General features: G+C 46.9%; 1 protein-coding gene across 5 annotated transcripts; it reads right to left on the bottom strand.

The window, feature by feature from the left end:
* Positions 1–4,341: 4,341 nt before the first annotated feature.
* LOC100545119 (interleukin-13 receptor subunit alpha-2) lies at positions 4,342–22,381 on the bottom strand. Of its 5 annotated transcripts, XM_019618062.2 has the most exons (11): positions 21,992–22,373; positions 20,192–20,480; positions 17,796–17,947; positions 16,267–16,420; positions 15,993–16,113; positions 14,759–14,943; positions 13,518–13,675; positions 12,820–12,964; positions 12,559–12,661; positions 11,123–11,241; positions 9,195–9,284 (listed from the first exon to the last, which is right to left on the bottom strand). In XM_019618062.2, the coding sequence occupies exons 2-10, from the start codon at positions 20,304–20,306 to the stop codon at positions 11,160–11,162; spliced, it is 1,215 nt and encodes a 404-aa protein (XP_019473607.1). In that variant the 5' UTR covers positions 20,307–20,480; positions 21,992–22,373; the 3' UTR covers positions 9,195–9,284; positions 11,123–11,159. The 5 variants fall into 5 exon arrangements, with proteins under 5 accessions (XP_010713270.1, XP_010713269.1, XP_019473606.1 ...); XM_010714968.3 differs by lacking the exon at positions 11,123–11,241 and having other exon boundaries at positions 4,342–9,284; positions 20,192–20,355; positions 21,992–22,381; XM_010714967.3 differs by lacking the exon at positions 11,123–11,241 and having other exon boundaries at positions 4,342–9,284; positions 21,992–22,381.
* Between the last annotated feature and the right edge of the window lie 302 nt (positions 22,382–22,683).

The following is a 22,683-nucleotide window of genomic DNA, read 5'->3' on the forward strand; positions in this document are numbered from 1 at the left end:
TTTTTTTTTCTATGGTCTATTGGAAAATAAATAAATGGACATGCCCTCTCTTTCTTTCCTATTTCACCAATTAAAACGTATCCTGGTCAAAAATATGTCTGACCGAAATTAAAATCACAGCGAGAAATGGAGATAACGAACTTTGTTTCTCCTCCCCCTCTCAGAGCATAGCCTGTGGTTGTTTCAACCATAGCAATTAGTGCAGATAACCAACATTTCTACCATGCTAAACAAAATAATGCTGATAAACAGCGATCTTCCCCCACTTCTCCTTCCTTCCTCCACGAATGTCTTTTGAAAATGATGTTTTAGAAATTGCTTCACTTTGAAGAGTTGAGTTAACCACCATCACCTTGCTCTCATAGCAGCTTTGCTATGCTGAATTGTAGCCATTGCCCACAATAGTGCCTCAGGATAACCCTCTGTGGGCTCTGGGTCAGTGCTCACATCTCGGCTCAGGTACAGTGCTGTCTTCTGTTTGTTCTGCCTTTTGTGTTCTTTGAAGAAGAAAAGGAAACCACAAGTAGGCTCTGCGTAAGTATTATTTAGCTTTTAATGAGTGTTTGGTATTCTCGCAGGCAATGATGGTAACTCGGTGTTCCAAATGTGGCATCCACCATGTGAGAAAGATGCAGATGTCTCGTGGGCAGGTTTCCTCCTTGGGTCACGGTATGCTGAGCTGAAAACTGCACCTGGCTTTGTCTCCATTTCTCTCCGGGCAAAGAAAATTGTCAGAATTTTTTCCTGGGAAGGAGCTCCCAAAGGTCACCAAGACTTTGAGCGTTGTAATGAAAATGTACTGGTGAAGTTGGGGGTACAGGTGGATGGCTGCAGTCACACAAGGTCAGGCTGGATGGGCTCTGAGCACTGATGGAGCTGTGGGTGTTCCTGCTCAGAGCAGGGAGTTGGACCAGATGGCCTTTAAGGGTCCCTTCCACCTCCAACGATTCACTGATTCTAAGTTGCTGTAACAAAATATGCTTTCATTTCTTTGTGCCTGTGAAGTTGCTATTGACTGTTTTGTCTCTCCTTCATTTTTCTTCGAGTCCCAGGCCTCCTGCTTTTGGCTTTTACCCACACTTCAGCTCATGCTCTGGAGCTGTCAGAAGCTGACAAATACCTACGAGGTGTGCCATTCCCTCTTGGCTGTGCAGGGATGCTGCAACCCCAGAACAACACAGAGATGGAACGTCCTCAGGTGAGTGATTTGAAGTCTGTCTGAGACAGACAATCAATGCAGCAAGGCATGTTTGTCCATTAAACAAGCACACCAGCAGATCTTTAACCAACAGTTACCCAAAAAGTTAAGGGCAGATTAGCATGTGAATGCAATTTTGCCAGCAGGTTGCTGGGGCAATGCCTGCAGTTTTACCACACCAGCATCACTTTAGTAGTGGGGGACTGGGGAAATGAATCAAGCAGCATCCAGCATGGATGTGTTACATCCACTGTTCTGAGCTTTCCTGTGCTCCAATTGTAATTACCTCAACAACAAGTCAGGTAAATTAATTTTTAATTAAAATACAGCCGAAATATCAAATTTTAATAGGATGTAATTGTGGCATTTTGAGTTATTTCAATTGCTGAAGCATTAAAAGCAATCTGCAGGCTGGTACCTGTTAGACCACTGCCTGATTGCAATTGCTGAAAGTGAAGGCAGTTTTACCTTTGTGTGCACCACTGCTGTGAGTGTCTCCTCCTGAAAAACAAGCAGCAGAATGGGATGATGCTGTGCTGGGTGTAAACCAAAGCAACTGAAGATTTGAATCAAGCTCCTGTTTACTGACTGGAGGCTGGAACAGCCCTTTGGTGACTTTTTGGAGGGGAAGATTTGGGATGTGTCATTCAACTTGCTACAAAGCAGGTAATGCAGCAAACCATGGTCAACAAATGCTACTTCTCCATAGTCAGTTCTGTGCTCCTTGAGAGTAAATGAGCATGATTTCCTGTTGTATTGCAGTCAGTTGGCACTTCTGCTTTAAAAAATTTAGACCGGAATTAGAACGGTGCTGCAGTGTCACAGGGCTGCCCAAGGAGTGGTGGGGTCTCCATCCATGGAGGTGCTCCAGAGCTGTGGGGATGTGGCACTGAGGGACGTGGGGATGGGCACGGTGGGGTGGGGTTGGACTCGGGGGTCTTAAAGGTCTTTCCTAACCTGAATGATTCTATGATTCTGTGACTGTGTAGAGCCTGAGCAGCCATCCTGGGGACAGGCATGGGGAGGGGACACAGGATGGGCACTGGGTAGAGGTGGCACTTCTACCACTAATTGAGTATAGAGCTTGGCTTGTTCTTCCTGGCAGTTAAAGATGGGGGAAGAAAGCTCTACAGGAGGACATCAGGGAGTGCTTATTCTGACTAAGAAAGGAGAGGAGCTATTTGGGCTGAAGAACATTGGCATGTAAAAAGGGCCAGAAATAAATTAGGAATTAGAAGGGGGTTTCTAGCAACTGCAACATTTTGGGTCTGGAACAGCACTTTCCAATGAGGGAGCAGGAACAGGAACTAAGAAGCCTACAGAGGGCTCAGCCCTTGCCTTCTGACAGGAATTTATGCTGCAGGGGTGCAGTGGGAGGGCACAGCTCAGTGCCTGCTCTCCCCAGCCTGCCAGCTGGCACTGATCAGCTCCAAACAAGCCATCTGCACCTCTCACCTCCTTGGTGATGCACCCCAAAGCATGGGAGGAACAAACATCTCAAAGCAAGAACTCTTTTTATACCATGGCCCTTCCAAGTCCTGGAGGAGAGGCCGTGCCAAGGCAGTGCATTCTCCCCAGGGAGAGCATCATGAAGTCAGGGGGTGGTGGAGGCAGTATGTTCCCAGCCCTGAGCCCCGCTCCAAGAGTATGAAGCAATATTTCTTTTGCACATGCAGAAGCATCCAGAATTAACCAGTTTAGTTAGCTCAAGCCTGGCTGCTCTCAGCCACATAAGAAGGCTTTATTTACCCATAAGAACATTTTTGTGGATGCTGAGTTTTATTCGACCCAATCTTGGTCTCCTCTGGGGTGGTGCAGTGTTGAGGTAATGTCCCATTGGGTTGCCTTTGGCTGGCTTGCTCAGGACGTGCTGGTGAGCAGCTTTAGGGGCTGGGAGTCAGACAATGCAAGCTCTGTATCTGACTTTTTCCAGTGCTTTCCTCTGTTGCTGCATTTCCAGCTGTGCATCCAGGAGCTCCGTGCTTTTGATCCAGCAAAATAGTGAGGTTGGCCTTTTGAGCTCTCTGTTGTTAAAAGAGGACTCAGCTGAACTTTGAAGGCAGAAAAGTGATTGTTTTCTCAGAGTGACGTTTCTAAACAAATTGGCAGCATGGACAAAAATTTCTGGGTGGCTCCCAGCCAAATTGATTGAAGAGTCTCAAAGGATGGGACGTATTTCCAGGTCAGCAGTTCAGAGCAGGAACACCATCAGATAAAAGGCATGGAGAGTCCTCTCCTGGGCTTTATGTGAGAGATGGGGACCTCTCAGTGGCACAGAGCTCTCTCCAGCTCAGCTAACAGCAGACAGACCTTGCAAAGGATGCTCAGGTGCAGCATCTTCAGTTTGCATTATATGTGTTTCCTTCCAGCTGCGGGCAGACAAACAGCTCTGCAGTGCACTGAGCCATTCCTGGGTGCTGAGGGACTGCTGTGTTTACAGATGTTAGCCTTGAAAGACCGATCTTTTCCCAAGAACATCATGTGTCTGGTATTTGTGTTTTCTCTGCCACTGTGTGAGTTCCAGTGAAGAACACTCTGCCACCCTTTTTAAAGATATCTAGGTAAGTTAATTCTGTTACGGAAGGAAGTTCTTCCCAGCATTGAAAGAAAACAAAGCAAAAGATATTTATTCTTTCTTTTTTTTTTTTTTTTTTCCCTTAGTGAAAATGAATCATGCAAGTCGCTGATGGCTTTGGAGAAGTGTTTTGGAGCCTTCATTCAAACAGAGCCATTGGAAAGGGGGAACACGGAGACTGTGTTAAGGATTCAAGCTGTCAGTGTCCCTGCCCAGTGCAGGGGAGTTGGATTAGATGGCCTTTAAAGATCCCTTCCAATTCAAATGATTCAGCCATGAGAACTACACATCCTCCTGAGAAAATTTGGCTCATACAGACGCAAAGAGCTGGCAGTGCTTTCAGATGTCCCTCGCTGCGCAGAGAGCTGCAAACCAACCACAGCCCATGGAATTTTTTACATTTACTGATGATTCTTGGACATCATAGAATCATAGAATGGCCTGGGTTGCAAAGGAGCACAATGCTCATCCAGTTCCAACCCCCTGCTGTGTGCAGGTCGCCAACCAGCAGATCAGGCTGCCCAGAGCCACATCCAGCCTGGCCTTGAATGCCTGCAGGGATGGGGCATCCACAGCCTCCTTGGGCAACCTGTTCCAGTGCCTCACCACCCTCTGGGTGAAAAACTTGATGGATCCCTTCCAATTGGGGATATTTCGTATGTTACAGCATTTCTCTACTTAACATCACAGAGAGCAAAATGCATCGCTTTCACAGTGAGAGCCACTGTCACCTCGATTTTCATGCAATAGGTGCTGAATTCTGGTGGAAGTGAGGCTGTCCCTCTCCTCTGCGATCAAGCAGGGATGCTGACACCCAGTGGCCATGGAGATGGTAGCGGCTGTACGGGCTGGGCACGCTCAGCAGCAATGCCTCGGGGCGGTGGGATGCAACTTCTGCTTTTTCATGTCCTCCGTGGACACGAAGGAATGAGTAGCTCCTTACAGCCTTATTGGCAGGTTATAGTGTTTGCTTTTTGTATTCAGAAAAATGAAAACATATAAGGCTGGAAAATGAGCAAACAGAAGGTAGAATGGTTTTAAAATTCATGGAACCATAGAATCATAGAATGGCTTGGATTGAAAGGGACCTTGAGGATCACCAAGCTCCAGTCCCCTTGCCGCAGGCAGGGCTGCCAACTTCCATATCTAATGCTAGACCAGGCTGCCCACGCATTACACAAGACCTCACTGAAGTCATACTAGAGAGCCAGGTGCTCAGCTGGGGACGTGGACTATCTGGTGACATCACAAGCACTGTGCCTGGGGGCCTGGCTGCCACCAGTGAGTGCCACAGCTGTGAGTGCTGTGCAGAAGTGTGGACACACTGCGTCAGCCCTCGTCCTGCTTGGCAGTGATAGTGGTGGTGGCTGATGGGTGTTGCTCAGACATTGGTCTGGTACGTTAGCTGGAAGGGAGAAGGGCTGCAGCTGTTCCCGGGTAAGCCAGAACTGTAGGTTTGTCAAACATGTGAGTCATACCAGTGCATCCATTGCAGCTGCAGTAAGAGTAGATGATGAAGGGAGTCTTTTTCATGTCAGGAAGACAAAATGTGTGCTTCAAGGTATGTAATTGTTAATGAGATGGAGGACACTACTGGCTGTGAGAAGTCGTGGCAGTTAGACACAAGTTGGATCTAGAGTTGGCACAGTTCTTGCAACCAGCTGCTTCCGAGACATTGCCCTCCTCGAGAGTCTAAATTGCATAAAAAGAAAGCTGGGGAGATGCTTATTACTCATTATTCTTCCCTTATTGATACTTTCTGTAGGCTTCCTGTCCAAGAGGACATTTTGGGGATCCAAGCAGTCCAAGACTGCAGCCATCTCTTTCCAAGAGCAGGGAATTCCTTTGGAGAGGACCCAAACTTACTCTAAGAAGTTCCCCATGTATCAGCAAAGAGATGACTGCTACTTCTATTTCTACTCTATCTGTTTTAAGGTATGGTTGGGTTTCTTTGGCCTGGATTTTCTTCCTTTTCCTCACTTTTAAGAGAAAGGGCTGGAACAGGGGGTGACCTACTGGTGATGTGTTACTGTCATAATCAGTGGGATTCTGCGCTCGCTGCTAACAACCTGGGCTAATGGCATGGACATGTTTCAGGCTGTACTCTTATTTTCCTTTGTGGTTTCCTTTTGCTTGCAGAGAGACAGCTGTCCCTTCTGCCACTGTGAAGCGGCTCTCGGGAGTGAACAAGTCTGCCAAATGTGGATGGAAGGTTGCTGTTTCAGCAGGGACTGCAAGTTCAGGCACATGAGAATTGGTGTGTTTGCTTAAAGATGTGCTCTCCAGCTTAGTCCACAAAACCACTTTTCATTGCTGTAGGTGGGCTGAATGCACTTCTGCAGGCTAGTTACATTTGATGTGAAAATCTTACTGGTTTCTATTTCTAGAGGGGACTGGGAGGAGGTAGGGGAAGAGAATTCAATGCCTTAGGTATATCTTAGCCAGAGATGTTTGCATTATGTGCCAAAGGCATTTTTTCCCCAGGTGCAAAAAGACTGCATTGCTCAAACTCCTAACTGCTGGAGCAGGCTGGTAGGAAAGAGCAGGCACTGCCCTCCTGCCAGCAGGGCTTGGATATGGTCTATCAGGCCTTCTGTGTCCTGGATTTCTTCAGAACAGTTTGTTTTGGCTGCTTGGAGTAGTGAAGGGTGGGGCGAGAAATGATGGTAAAGAGCTAAGGCTCTGCCCAAATAGTTTCTGATGACTTAACCATGGCATTTGAAGGCACTGTTTGTTCCAATTAATGGTAGCATTTTGCAGGTGCATTGGTTTAACCCACTGAACTGAGAGTGCCTGACTCCTCTACCTGAAGGATAAGAAAGCAAAATATGCCGAGTGGTTACAGCTTATGTTGTAAATCTGCTCCCAGATGTTTCCTTTAGTGATAAATGATGTTTCAGCACTGTGACAGTCCTATCTCTGGCATGACCTGGAGCGCTGCATCTCTTTGCAAACCTCGTGTGCCTGTTTCCATGACCCTTCCTTTCTTTCTCTCTTCAGAAAAAGCGCAGTGACGTTCCATGCTTTTGGGAGAATCAGCCAGGAGGCTGTCAAAAAGCCCACTGCACTTTTCTTCACCTGAAGGAACGCGGTGGGAACGGACCGACCGTACCACCAAGCAACGGTGAGTTCCTGATGGCATGAAGCATGAAAGACTTAATTATGAATATTACTTCTGAGCGGGTGCAGGATGTCAAGTAACCGTTCATTGCGGAGTGCAGGGAAGAGTCATGATAAGTGAAATATTAGTTTGTGGTTTGGCTGTCAGAACAGTGGTGGTTTTTTTCTGGAGAGAGGTAAATGCATTGCAGGACTGTAGAAACGGCACAACATTTGAGCAGCGGAAAGGCAACTGCAAGAAACAGTGCTTGAAAATGTGGAGCTTGTGGTTGACTGTGCTGAAACCTTCCTCCAAAGAGATGCTCTTCTATTATTTCTTGTTTTCTTTCTGCCAGAAGCTGACGCAAGTGGCTCCCTGTGAACAGCAGCCTTGCAGAAGGTCTGGGGAGCCAGGCAGAGGTTGAGAAGGCACCAGAGAGAGATACAGACACTGAACATCTGGGTTTGATGCACTGTCTTTCTACTTAGATTGTTCTTTCCTGGGACTGTTCTCTGCAGTTGACATCCCAACTGCCTTCCATGGCCTGGCTGGACAAAAACGCAAGAGATCTGAGGAGAGGAAGGGAAAAGCAAAGAAAATGCCTTGCAAGAAAAGACTTAAGGGTGAGCACAAGGAGCTTGTTGCAGTAAGTTGACAAGTTGACAAGTTGAGTACTTGTCTCAGAAAAGTAATGCTGTCGCTTAGGATTGTTAAGTGTCAAATTTTTCCTTGCCCTGGATTATTACTGAGTGCAGCTATTGGGTTTCTTTGTTCCTTTTTATGAGTTGTTGGTAGATAGAGATAACTGTGTGGAAAACATTGCTGAGAATCCTGGACATGGCAATGTAATTCCACTGGTCAAATGTATTTGATTTCGTGGAAGGGCTGTGGGAATGATAAGAGAACGTGAATCTCTCTTGAGGCACAGCAAGACTGTATCAGCAATCTCTTCCTTTTACTTTAGGTGGACACAAGGTATCTGTGAGACCTATTGACTGGAAAACCACCTTCCCCAGAATGCAGAGACAGAAGGCAGCAGAGATGCATCTGTCTGCTGTTGAGGGCCTGGATGTGCCCCCAGCTAGGAAACCACCTATGGTAAGAACATTGGCAAAAGCAGTAGTGGATATGGAAGGTTTACATTGCCCTTGAAGAAAAGGTAGAGATTTCAAATGTTTTACAGGTCTTCTGTTTCCTTTGAAGGCAGCAGATGTCTCACAGGTTGTGGAAACTTTCTACTTTGCTTAGATGTAGAGCAATGATTGTGTAATACTCTGTGATTCTACGATTCTGAGATTGCTCAGTGGTGTGAAGGATTTTGTCCATTAATGCTGCGCTGTTAAAAACACCCAAGGTCACTTGTAACCTTCGAGAGAATGCTTTCTTTAGGAGCACCATAGTTGTATATTTGGGTTCAGGCTCAGCAGTGCCCAGGGAAGGGAGGAGGAGTCCTCAAAGATCACTGAGTGTTCCACCTGTCCTGCTGTGACCAGGGTTGCCAGCCACGAGATCCAACTGCTTGGAAACCCATCCAGCCTGGCCTTGAATGCCTCTAGGGATGGGGCATCCACAACTTCTCTGGGAAAAGAAGTTACTTAGGAATTTTTTACCTGTGCTTCATACACTCTGTCTTGTATCTTCCTAGGCGATTCTTGCTTCTGTCCCACCTGAATACACCTTGGTCAGTGTTGAAGTCATAAAACTTCCAAGCAGGTGATGACCACAACTTGTTCTTCATCAGTGCCATTTTTCCAGTAGACATAAGTTCTTTCATATCAGGGGGAAAATGGGGTGTTTGAGATGTTTCATGGCATAATCCAACAAAGGAGGAGGTCATCTGGAATAATTTAAATTGCTTACTCAAAATCTCTGCTGAGAATGTCAAGGGGAAAAGTAACTCAGTTAGTAAGCAGGTTTTTGCAGAGGATGACTTCTTGACACATGTACAGTCAAACTAATGAGGGTGGCAGTGTGTTTCTGCTACAGAACCTGGCCCCTGTTTTCTAGACTCAAACTGCTCTATCTGTACAGATAAATTCCCACTGTGAAAAATGTACCAGCTGGTATCTTGCACTCTAAAGGCAGCCTCGGGTTAACGGAATCACCATCCCTTTGTGAGCGTGAGCTGCAGGAGGGGTTAACTACAGATCTCAGAGCTGGTTTGCTGGAAGCGTATCTCCAGTTGGAAATATCATGTACTGATTGTTCTCTTCCTTGTTCTCCCAAGTCTGGAACTGCTTCCAGGAAGCCAAGAAGACTCTGTGGCACAGTCTGAGGACTCAAACTCAACATCCCATTCTTCACGAGAAGCAGATGAGGCACAGCAGCTGAGCTGCACAGAGCTGAGGGAAGCGCTTGTCAATGAAGATGATGACATCGAGATGTAACTGATGGAAATTGCAGGAGAAGAACTGGAAGAAGAAATGGATGTAGACTGAGAAGGACGCAGATGAGCTCCTTCTGGAACTGAGATAATTAGCAGTGTAATACCACAGTCTGATTTATGATGTATATTTTAAAACAAGCAACGACAAAAACAATTAAAACCAACCCTAAATTTTCTCTTGTTGGTGTTTAGATATAGACCTCAGTGAGAGGAGGGCAATGTTGTATGCCCAGATACTGCAGTGACCTCAATAGCCACCTTCCCTGCTTTGTTTCCCACAAGCTGTTGCTAGAATATGACAGATGCAAATGGATCCTGCATTTCCCTGCAGCACATGCAGGGTTGTGCTTTCAAGTTAGACAAGTATTGACATCCACTGGGGAAAATATTCTGTAGGAAAGGTTGCTTTTCATTCCCTAACAAACAGCTCTAAGACTTCATCAGTCAAAGGCAGAAAGAAATCCCTAAACTTGAGGGCATTTAAAGGAGCTCTCAGTGTGTGTTTGGCAAAGACATGCTTGGCCAAGCACAGGGGAACCCAGACACGGGAGGGAACAGGAAGAGCACAGTGGAGGAGGGATTTTTGAAGTAGACTTGCTATAAATGTTAATTATGGACCTTATCAAATGAAGGACTGGGAAGGACCAAGCCCAGTGTCCACAATCAAAACGCTCCCGTCGAGCAACAACATACAGGTACTCTAAGAGAATGCACTTAATGTATCCCTTTGTTACTAGGCAGGTTTCTAGGCAGGCTTCCATCTAACTTTTATATTTTGTGGTGACAGAAATAGCTCTGATCTTTTGGGGTTGAGTTTTAGTCGGGGAATATGGCATCCATTCCTCCTCCAATCTCTGCCTGTGCTTGTTCTCATTTGTTTCTCTCCTGTTCTGAGTTTTCAGTCTGCAGAAGGCTCTTTGCTCTGCTGAGGTCTCTGCTGTGCCTGCTGCCACTAGCCACAGTAATGGAGCAGAGCAAACTGCATCAGCACACAGGATGGGATGCAGTAGCAGCAAGAGGTTCCAGGGGAGCATGAGCTGCAGACCCACGTGTGGATGGCCAAATGCTTGGGCATGGCATTCCTGTGGGGTAAAGCAAGTGAGGTTCCATCTGCGCCGGCCTCATTTCTTACCTCTCCTTCACACAGATGGCTTTCACAATGCATCAGTGTTTAAACAGTTTAAAGGCCTGGCAAGATATCAGAGACCGACTGAGAGGTATTTCTATTAACAAAGAAACCTCAATGGGATTCTTTCCAACAGTTTTCTTCCGTGCTTTCTGGTTTTAGCCGTTACAAAAGGAATAACTGTTGCTCTGAGGGCAGTTTGGAAAAACCAGAGCCTGGATAGCACCTATCTGGATGTGCCCAAGTCTTGTGGCTCCTGCAGTTACCACGCAGACCTCAGAATGAGCGTGACTGAGCATCTCTGCTCATCTTGGGCTTAAAGGTGGAAATCCAGGTGTGCCCTGCTCTGATGCCCAATGGACACCCCAAGTTTGACCTCAGGAGCAAGCAAAGCAAAACATCTGAGCTGTGTGATGCAGGGCTGTTTCTCTTGTTCTATCAAATCCTGCCTGGAGACCAGAAGTGGAAGGAAGGGGACTCTGCACAGGGCAATAACAAAGAGCTGCTCCCTTCCATCACCCAGAGGCAGTGAAAGGTAGAGTTGCATCTCGCCTAAATACCAGCAGTTGAGAAGCTTCCTTTCTGCCCCAATCTGTCCATAGACCAGTTGGTTCTTTTTCTAGTGCCTTCCTTCCTTGATACATCCCCAAATAACACTGGGTTGGTGCCCATATAGCAGTGGAAGCAGCTGATAGGATTGAATAATTTTGCACTTGGATGTGTAAGGCAGCACTCACTGTGTTGTGTTGTGGCTGGTTGGATTCACCCATCTCTTTATAGGGCTGATTGATGCAAACTTGATTTTCCCTCTGAGCTTCCTCTGTTCACAAGAAATTCCCATCTTGAATAAACACTCCTGCAAGAGGTTGGGGTTTCTGGGTTGTTCAGATGAAATGAAACATAACTAAACTAGGGGTTTGAGTTTGTTCCCTTTTCTTATAAAAGGAAATAAAAATAAGTAAGAATAGAACCAGGCTTGGAGGGCAGCATCTCGGTTGGGATTCTACCCAGCTGTCTTGGATTTACTTTTTAATCATTCTCATGGGGAGGCATCCTTAAATGTCAATCAGCAATTTTATCAGCTGGGTGCACAGTGCTGGGAGCCATCCAGGGCGCTCCATTGAATGGCAGGAGCTGTACCCACTTCTTAGAGGAGTTCCCTTGCTGTCTTTGCAAGAATAACCTTCCACTTCTCCTCGTAACCACATCCCTTGCAGTGGTTGGGAGTGCTGTAGCTAAAGTTTCTCTCATGCTCTCTCTCCACTTCAGCTTTGCAGCAGCTGAGGCATAACAGTTAATGAAACAATTGCAATTAGCTCAGGCACAGCAGCAAAGGGAAGAAAGGACTGGTGAGGAGATGCATGCAGGCCTTGGTACCCAGCGTTTGGGTACCAAGCTTCAGTGTATGCCCTGCTATACAGCTTCCTGGAGTCCTTAAAATAAATTACTAAACAAATAACATGTTGCTCTGCGGGTTCTATTTATCTTTATTCATCACAATTTCCATGCCTCCTTTTTCTGCTTTGCCTTGTTATTAGAAACAGTTTGCTCCAGTCAGTTTACAGCTCCTCCCGTGTTCTCCTGGGCCTGTTGAGGATTGCATTGTGACTGCCAGCCTCACACAGCACAGGGGAGACCCACGCTGGCCTACAAAGCTCCAGGCTTCTTGGCTGTCCTTGGGATGATGTGAGAGCAGCCCATCAAACACAGCAGCCATGGGTGCACTTAGCATCCCACCAACGTGTGCAATGGTTTTCCTGCTGGGGATCTGCAATGGGAACAGAAGGTCACTGCCAGCACCAACGTGGACGATGGCATCCCCATCACACATTGCCTCATCACAGTGCCAATGCAGGAAGCATTTGCTTGCCACAGGTTTATCACTAGCGTCTACACTTTGGGGCAAAATAATGGCATTATTTCTGCTGCTTTACGTGTAACTTCTGCATTTAATAGCAGTCTGGTTTCTCATACTACATTTATGGCTTGTTGGGAGGCAGAAATGGTCACACTTGTAAAGCTGTTTCCTCAACATAAAATGTTGTTTAGTATCTGATTATAGCTCATCTGTTGATATGTGCTTGTCTCCTAGTAATCTTGTATATTGTTTTATTTATACCCATAGGCTGAGACCTAAGAGCACACTGCATGGACAGGCCGCTCTAGCACTTACCTTTTCTTGCACTGGCCAATCAACGTAAATATTAAGAGGCTACTTGACAACCCCAGGATGACTGGAATGAGGATAAATAGCTGCTTGACTTCTTTTCTGGTTACTGCAGAGAGAAATAATAACAAATAAGAAGTTCCTATCTTGCAGAACAGGTTGTGTTGCTTTTTAAAATCTTGGGCCCCATGCCTTCAAGTGATCTCTTACCCTAAGTATATTAATTTTTTCACTACAGACAAAAACTGACAGCTGTTGGTTCCCTACCAGAGAAGCACTCCTGTGTCCATTCACTCCAGAAGCCTTCATCAGCACAGAAACTGTTTGTTCTCCCTCTGACACGGACACAAGAAACACGGCTCTGATTTGCTCTGGAGATGGTGAAAACAGTTTCCATTTGGGTGGACATGGACTGAAAAAGAAAACGGAGAGCAGTGAGGAGTTCTGAGCAGCCATCTGGCATGGCCTGAAGCTGCTGAACAAGCTTTGCAAATCCTTGGGTTACGTTTTGGCAGTTTTGAAAGGTTTCTTGATAGCTTTGGACCATCCAGTATTGGTAGTTATTATGGAGCTGAGCCTCCTGAAAGCACAGACACTCATGGGGCCCCTCTGTGTACGGTCACTGTTTGTGTCTGATCATTTGTGAAGCTAGCTATGGAGATTCATATGTAGAATGCGACACTTAAAGAGCATGTCCTCCAACCATCCCCTACAACTGAATGATTCTTGCTATTAAAACCATAACTGAATAACACAGAAGGAAAAAGCCCTATGCATCAACATATGCTGTGTCCCAGGTCGCTTCTCTGGAGCGCTGAGCGTTCACCCTTTCACTGGATCATGTTGTGCTACCAGATTCAAGGAAACACACCAAACCAAACCACATTCTGTAGAGGCCATATATACACACAGACCCCACCTCCCCACCCCGCAGCAGGCTGCTTGCAGCCCTGTGTGCTCCCTACCGCCCAGGCAGCCTTGGCCTCCCTCTGCTCCTCTGCCAGCTGCACCTCGTACTCCAGGCACTGGGGGGGTGTTTGGCCACCAGGTGGGCTCCATGTCACGCGGAGCTCCTCAGCTGCAGACATGGAGACCACCAGCTGCTGGGGGGGCGAGGGCTTGGCTAGGGGAGGAAAGAGAAGAGGAAGTCAGGAGGTGCCACCAACCTGGTGAGAATGGGTTTGGGTAATCACCACCAGGTTTTGTCCCATGCTCTCACTGGTGGGGTTTGATGGGGTTTTGGACTGTCACGATGCTACAGGAGCAAAGGCTGCACTTGGAGGCTGGGTTGGTTGTTTTTATCTGGATGCGTAGACAGGGCTGATGGCCAAATGATGTGTTTGGCACGCTGTTCTCACAGGGCAGCCTGGACCCCTGCAGTGCATCATTGCTGTTGTGTTGTCCTGACACTGCATCCTTCATGCCATGTACCCAAAGCCATATAGGAGAACACGACATCCCTAATTGAATCCAGAAATCCTGCTAATTAACCCAGGAGAATAACCCATTTATCCCCTGACAGTTACACGTGGGTAAATGTTGCTCCAAACACCTAATGGAGCTGTGGCTGTTCCTGTTCAGTGCAGGAGTTGGACCAGATGGCCATTAAGGGTCCATTCCAACTCAAATGATTCAATGGAATGCATCAGCACAGGAAATGCCCATAGCAAAGAGCTAGCATGTGTATCAGATTGTGTCTTTAGCTGCATTTTGCTTTGTTTCCCCATTTGTAGCAGGGTGTGGGGGGCTTGAAACCCATCTTTGCTTTTTGTTCCCATGGCTCTGGCAACACTGCACCTTGCACCTGACTCTCCCCTGCCCCTGGCTTGCTTTCAGCAGCAATGCCTGCAGAGCTCTCCTGTGCTTGCAGGAGCAGAGCAGTGGCTTCAATTTCAGCAGGAGGAAATCAAGCCACATCTGCACTTGTGCTGCTGGGACTAAAAAACCCATAATTGCTCTGCTCTCTGCCCAGCAGCTCACTGATGTGGAGTCATCCAATGCCAAGCAAGGCACTCAGCAGCACCTAGTGACCTGAGCACTGAGCAGCATCACCTCCTGAAAACACTGCTGGAGAATCAAGTCCAGCAATGCACGTCCCCTTCTCCATTTGCAAGAGCACACGTTAGTTTGAGCCCCTCATGCAAGCCATGGGCCTTCAGTGGCCACGCAGGTCCCCCAAGCTCTGCTGCCCTCCCACCAGCCTTACCCAGGTTGTGAAGGCGCAGGGTGGCATACAGAGGCCTCAGTGAGGTGGCTGCCACTGACCCATTGACACAGATGCTCAGGTCTTTGTATTCTGCCTGGCTCAGGTTTTGCAGCATGCAGCCCATGTTTATACCATGATCCTGGATATAGTTGTCGCACTGCACTGCGTGCTCCAGACCCTCATACCTAGCAGGAAAACATAAAAAAAGGCAATCAAAGCAATAGAAGTTAGTTTGGGTTAAAGCCTTTTTCTAATTTTTTCTTTTTTTTTAAGGACAATTAGATAGGAGCAAATGGACTTAAACCATGAGCATCCCTTTTGTCCTGCCTGCCCTACCCACCAAAGCACAGCGTTGTGCATCCTTCCTGCTATGGGAAAAGTGTGGGGAGGAGGGGAAAAAACAGCTAATTGTAATGGAAACCCGAGGGATCAGTAGTGATTGTGCAAAAGCAACCCAAACCACCTCCTGGCTCTGGAGGTTACTCCCCAATGCAGTCCCCATGCTGCTAATGCCACGTGGGGCTTCCCATTGCCTTACGTGACTCTTGTTGGGTTGGTGCCATTGAGGCAGAGCTGGGTCTGGCCTCTGTACTCTGCTCCTAATGAAAGTCTCTCTGCAAAGCACGTCATTACGTGGGGAAAGAAATCATATGGTAGTACTATGAAAATTAACTCCCAGGGATCAAAGGACAGCAAAGCTGTGTTTCCACCCATCCTCATTATAAAACAGGACTAAGATCCAAATGCCTGCTTTGGTTACAGGCAGTTAAATAACAGCAGGTTTGTTGATTTTGATTTTTATTTTTGTGGAATTGGGGTTGGTTTGTTTTCAGCAACAAACAGTGAAATTTTCCATGGTTTTCTCCAAGTAGTTTGTAAATTTGGTGTTTCTGCTTTGAAGAATATTTCCAAGAGCCGCACAGAAACTATTTTTAAATAGCTGCAGCTATGCTTTTCTCTACAAATAGCCCAAAGTCACAAAACCCAATGGCCCATCATTCTCACCGTAACATCCCAGGAAATGAAGCACAAGTTATATTGCAAAACACATAGTTCTGGCTTTGTTTTTCTTGCAGGAAAGAAAAAAAAAGTTAAAAAACAATAGAAATAACTGAGAAACATGCATTATTACTACTCCCATGGCATTTTCCATGGCATTGAAGTATGCTGAGTGATTCCAAGAGTGGTTCGCTCAATTGCTGACTGGATATTATTCTATTTCGCTGATACATACCAATAGTATAGTCTATAATTTACACCACGAGGAGCAAGGAGACCTGGTTGCCATGTGCACCTGAGGTATTCCCAGTCATGATAGACGCAATGAAAATTCTGAACCTCAGTTTCCAGTTTCCCTGCCAAACGAGAAGAAAATAATGACTGTGTAGCCAAGTGTCAGCCAGAAATATCATTGTACAGCTTTGAACAATAGTGTGCCTCAGTCAAGACAAAAAAAAAAAAGATCACGGGAGGTGGTGGGGTCAAAAAGTAGGAAGGCTGCTCCTAACCTTGCAGTGGGACCCGAAAGGTGGCATAAACCCATTCACTCTGAACCTCCACGTCGTTGGTACACCATCCTTTGAGCAGGGTCTGGACCTTCACTTCAGCAGTCCTGCTGAGGTCAAATCCAACTCTGAGTTTTAGTTTCCTAGTAAAAATAACCTGGTTGAAAGACAGATTTTATAAGCACCTCTTGTTGCTGAGCTGAAGAGTTAGCCACCATTGCACCATGGCTGCTGGTAGGCTCACCTGGGTGCTTTCATCTTCCTTTCCATTTCTATCTTGCTTCTCCTGCCCAGTGCTATTCCAGCACTTGTACAGCCCAGTGCTTCTGCTTGGGCTGCCCATCCTCCCTGTGAATCCTCCCTTCCACCCCAGAAAAAGGAAGCCCAGACTGGGGATGAAGGCTGGGAGAAGGCTCCATCTCCCTTCTTTTACACAGGACAAAAGTAAGCTGGGTGAAGTTGCAGCAAATGAAGAGGGAGAAGGGGTTGCACAGACCCAACCAGGACAGAAATGATGGGCTGCAGAGTCAACGTGTTTGCTGCAAGAGGTACTGCAGCCCACACTCAGGTTTTGGTCAGCAGTCTCAGAGTGTCAGAGCCCTGCTGAGCCACATCCTTCTGCTAGACATTGTTGATGATGGATTCCTCGATAGTCCCACGGGTTGTTTTTTAAAGTCAATGTTTCTTCATAACCTTATCCAGCATTTTTACAAGGTACAAGATGTGCTATTTCCTCCCTTTTGGCTCTGCCTTGCAGACACTTTGATTATGACCTGGAGAATTCTGACTTTTTTTTTTTTTAACCTACATTCTCTTTTTCTTTTTTTTCATTATTAAACAGCAGTTACAAACACAAGGCAGGAATCTGCACATATCCCTGTCATATCTCTCGGTGCTCCCCAGTACCTTGCACCAACCACACGGAGGGTTTCTCCTCTTCCCTCCAACCCCTCTGGCAGCTTTCCTCTCCCAAAGGCTCCCACAGAATTCTGGCAAACCCACATCTATTTACATCTACACATCTACAAGCTAAGGCTGACTATCTTATCACAGAGCTGAGCTGGAGTCAAACTTATCTAAAACACAGAAGGAAACAGTGATTAATAACACTCTTCTGAATATAGCAAATGTTTAACCATTAGGATAATTAATGGAACTTAATCTTGTATTTATTTACCATGCTACATCCTTAATGATGTGACACTGCCTGAGTTCAAGACCTTATAAACAAAGACTTTCTAAAACGTGCAGCGCCTTTTATGACAAGGGATGACACTGATATCAGTGGATTATTTTTGCAGCAAGCAGCACACTTGCGACAGAAACAGCCCTTTTCCAACTCTGACTGTTGCTGCTGAGGAATTGCAGAGCACGCTCCTCTTTGGCAAACACTTCCAGGAACTGATCGTGTGGAATGGCACTTGGAAGTGCTGCTTTACCAGTCCTGCTGGTGCTTTAAATGCATATATAAACTGTGCAAGAAATAAAGGAGCAACAGCAATCTAGGAGGATAAAGCTGTGCGTTCTCTCACCTTCCATTCTCTGTCGCCAGTGTTACGGTATTCACACTTGTATTTCACTGTGCATTCATTGGAGGTCTGTACGTTGGGTGGAGGTTTCCACTCTATATCGAGAGAACCTAAAAGCCCAGGATCAGTGATCTGAAGGTCTAGGGGGGGAGCAACTGCATTGGGGAACAAAGCAGGGTGTAAAAGGGATGTTGGTTCAAAATAACAACAACATCAAAAACAAACAAACAAAAAAAAACAATAAACATGATGAAATCAAGACTGCTGTGGGTGTGAAGGGGAACATAGCTGGTTCAGATCCAGTCCTGTGTGTGTAACTACCTGCCCTCAACCATACACATACAGCCTCTCTTCCTGCCCACTCAAAACCCAATGGGCATCAAAGAGGCATAAGAATGCCACAGTATCTTTGTCAATCCCTTTAGAGGCGTCCTAAATAATACTGTAGTACCACTGTGACCTTTCAAGTCTTCCATTTGCTTGGGGTTACTAAGACACGCTGCCTCAAAGCTCTGCCTGGAGAACGTCGTTCACACAATGAAAGCCATTGAGCTCATTCTGTTTTATCAGTTCAGACAAAGTCACTGTGTGAAACAGGTGGTTTTTTCTGTGCATACGCTGTCTGGAGGTGGTATTACCCATTTGGGTGCTTCCATGTGCATGGCATGATGTGTTTTCTTCACGGTGCTTTGGAGTCCTCCTTTGGCCAGGTCAATCCAGCATTGCCATCACGTGTCCTCTTTAGAAAGTTGGCAGGGAACATCACTGATTACTTCTGAGGAAGCCCTCCCAGTGATGACCATTGCAGTCTTCAGCTCCCACACTTCCCAGCAGTGAAGCTTTGGTCTGAGAGACCAGCTGTTGTGTTAGGTGTCAATGTCAAATATCACATTAACATATGTAGGGAGGTGCCGGGGTAAGGAACAATAGATTCTAATGATTTGGAGGAAAACAATGAGCTTTGATGCATTTTTATATAACAAGCACAATGTTTTTGCCTCCTAGCAGCTCCAAGCCCAGCACAGAGAGTTCAGAGGGTGGCAGTGGGACTGTGGCAGCTCCAGGACCAGTGGGACATGGCCCTTGTAGTGGGCAGGGCTGGGAGCCTTCTCCTGCATGGGCAGAGGTTGTCTCACTGCCGTGCAAACAGAGCAACTTGCCTTTGTTTGGGAATCCAGACATAACTTCCAAGAGAGCCCTGGATTGGTTCGAAGCGGAATTTCTGTCTGTCCAGAAACAATAACATTCTAAAATTTGTTTCCATCCTGATCTTTTTCTGCTCAGCCACGCCTTTTTGAAACAATAACAAGTAATTTTTCCAAAAGAAATTTTGATAATAATTAAAGTTCAGACAGAATGAAAAAGCTTTGTTTTGGGACGTTGCTTTCTGGACGTTGCATTCCAGAACTCAACTCCTTATTAAACATCAGCGCTGCCTCTTGCGGAGCTTCTCATTATTACATTCTTAGATGATCTTGTCTAGATGATCTTAGCAATCTTTTCCACCCTGAATGATTCAATATGACTCTATTCCAGAAGGCACAGGTCTCACTCACATTCTCCATGCAGGACATAGGACTGTGTCATCCAGCTTTGAATGAAAGCTGCTCCTCAGTGTTTCCTGCAGAACTCCTTTCTTCTGGACACAATTTGCACTGTGCTGAATCATATCCTGATGTGCTGGACAACTCTGGAGCCACCCCATCAAACAACCATCTCATTGCACAGCCACCCCATCACATAGCCATCTCATCCCACAGCCATTCTGCCCCGTAGCCACACCTGTCCTGCAGGTAACCCAGTGCACCACCACCCCACCGCACAACCATCCCATCCCGCAGCCATTCCATCCCGCAGCCATCCCATTGCATGGCCTCCCAACTGTACAGCCACCCCATCACACAGCCACCCCATCCTGCAGCCATCTCACTGCACAGCCACCCCATCCCTCAGCTGGCTGCTGTTGGCTCTCCCTGCAGCATCACCTCTGTGGCAGCAAAGCAGTGCAATGCAGCAGCCACCACCATCACACGGGATGGTTGCATCCCAGCACCGTGCAAGGAGACTGTTTGAAGGGCAGTGCCCGTATTAGTGCTTCAGATGCCACTGCTGAGGCCAACAGCTCACTGAGTAGCACTTCTTACATTATAAATAAACCCTGTGTTTTACCCTCCCCACACACACACAGCTGGGATCACTGTGCACCACATGGTGTTTGTAAATGCCAGCCTTACATTAACACTCTGCTGACAGTTCACCCAAGGCACTTTCTGCTCCCTTTGAAGCCACTTGTGAAAACACCTCACTAAACTGCCCATTCATAAACCCACCCCTTGCCATAACAAAACCACGCAGAGTCCAACACCATCCCAAGCCCAGGTGGCTGCCAGTGGGCTTACCTGCTGTATGCCAGGGGGAGGAAGAGGCCACGCAGCCCCACGCCAACACCAGGGAGAGGAGGGAGATGGGCTGCAGAGCCATCGCCGGTGCTGGAGGAGCCCTTTGATGCAGCATCGTGGTGGTGAAAGGCTTCTATCACTGCGGTGGGGCTGCGGAATTCCCTCTGCAGGGTGCACACAGATGACAGTCGCCTTTTACTTGTTTACTGATTCATCATTTCCCAGAGGGGTTTTTCTGAATTATTATTATTGGGTTTTTTTTTCCTCTTTCCTGATGAGTGTAATAATTCTGGGGATGACAACACATGGTTGAGATTTTGGCTTTGTTTGAAATAGTTTCTGGCTTGCTAATAGCATTCTGCAAATGAAAGTCAATCAGCAGTTTTCCAGGCTGTGCACGGCACAGCTCTGGGGAAGGAGCTGGGGGAGAGCACACAGCTCTCAACAGCACCTCCGTGTAGAGACACTCCCATTAGAAACCCCCAAACCAGAACACCCTTCTCCAACACACGGACATCACTCAGCCCCTCTGAACCGGGCTGCTCTGAAAGTAATGCCTCCTGTTTTGTGACATCAGCCCACAATGTCAGAGGCGGATGTTGGTGGGATTGCAGCAAAGGATGAACCTGCCCACGTGAAAAAAACCAGCACCCATTGATATTCCTCAGCACCTGATGAATGTTTATGGCACCCAACCAGTGGATGTGGCACAGTGAGAGGTGCATGCCACGTTCCAGCAGTGGCACGGTGACTATGGCACTATGACCTCTGCTTGTGCAAGTGCTTATAAGTGCAGCGTGCAGCTCTTGTTCATCACTGACAAAAACACCTAACTAATAGCAGTGGCTATTAAAGTTATTAAGATATTAAGTTAATAAGGAGTGGTTTGTAGCTGAGAACATGCTCTACCAAACAGTGCTATTGTGCTCTTTGTATCTGTTGCTGTTTCCAGCATTACCACTGGGGAGACTTACACATATCTCTTTCACATTTCCATACAGGTACAAGCATAGGAACAGATTAGCTAGAAGTAGAGATGCACAGAGCAAAGCACAGAGCACACAGCACAGCCCACAGCTGTTTAGGCTGCAGCCCACATCCCCCTTTCTGATGGCAGCCCTGGGGCAGCCCTTGGCCATGCCCACTCCTCACCCCCAGCCACTGCCCATAACTGGGGTCTGAGCTTGGGAAATCCAAGCCAACCCCGACTCCATCCCACAGAACACAGAGAAGAGGATCAAGGCGCGCTGGAGGACAAGAGGGAGGGAGCTTGAATTAAGCAGAAATTCTAACTGGGAACACATGGCAGCAGTCAAAAATACACAACAGTTTCACCAGCTAATTTTCAACTCAAACAAACACCAAACCCTCCCAAGTGCTCCACACGCCTGTAAACAGTGCTGGTCATGTTTCTGTTTTACTCTGAAACAAGAGAGAACAAGCTCCTGCCAGAAGAAATGACTGGAATTAGCTTGTAGGATACCAAATAGGACGTGGGCTTGTATCCTTACCAACCCTACCATGGGATGTAGGCATCAGCCTCTGCCTCTGAAAGGTCTCATAGTTCAGCAAAAAGGTGCTATGGTGATGAGAGCTGGCTTCAGAGCTGGGAAGACAGCAGACATAGCTCACCACTGATGGATTACAGCATCCAAAGCACTGAGCGTGAGTCCAAGTGGAGGAAGATTTTCTTTTCAGCTTCCAGTGGTGGTTAATTCAAACACATCCACACGTTTTCACAAGGCAAAGAAAAACAGATGGGTTGCACAGAAAGATTTCATATAAGGGAAGTGCTCTTACCTGGACCTCTGTCTCTGAATGCTGAGCTCCTCGTAGCCCTGAGGCTGCTCTGCTCAGAACTTTGCATTTCTTACAGCAGTGGAGGTTTTTAAAGAGCTCAGTCTGTTCACTTCAGGGATCAGATATCACTTTGCAGTGTCATAGCATTTCCCACGCAGTCAGGAGCCTTATTAAGCCGCAGCTGGCAGGACACTGCTATGATTTATGAGGTGTAGGTGCTAACTGAACTCATTAGGTCAGAGATATGTTTATATATCTTAGTGACTCATTAAAACAAAAACCAAAACTGCACAATGAGTACAGCCTGTCCCCAGCACCTACAAGCATCATCCCCAGGCAGAGCACATGTGGTCCAACTGCCATCCTGCAAGGGCAGCCCTGAATCATTCAGGTTGGAAAAGACTGCTGAGATCCCCAGGTTCAACCCCAGCCCACCCCACCATGCTCATGACCACATCCCTCAGTGCCACATCCCATGGTTCTGGAGCACCTCCAGGGATGGTGACCCCACCACCCTCTGGGCAGCTGTGCCAATGCAGCACCACTCCCACAGCTCAGCCCCTCTTGCACCTCACCAAAGGTGCAGCCCCCCACATCCTTACAAGGAACAGGTACCACCACCACCCTTGATTTGCCTCCTTATAAAAGCTCTGCTGCCAAGTACACATTACTGTCCTCTAGGAGGAAAAAAA

This window comes from Meleagris gallopavo, chromosome 9 (assembly GCF_000146605.3).
Source record: "Meleagris gallopavo isolate NT-WF06-2002-E0010 breed Aviagen turkey brand Nicholas breeding stock chromosome 9, Turkey_5.1, whole genome shotgun sequence".
NCBI classification, from domain to species: domain Eukaryota; kingdom Metazoa; phylum Chordata; class Aves; order Galliformes; family Phasianidae; genus Meleagris; species Meleagris gallopavo.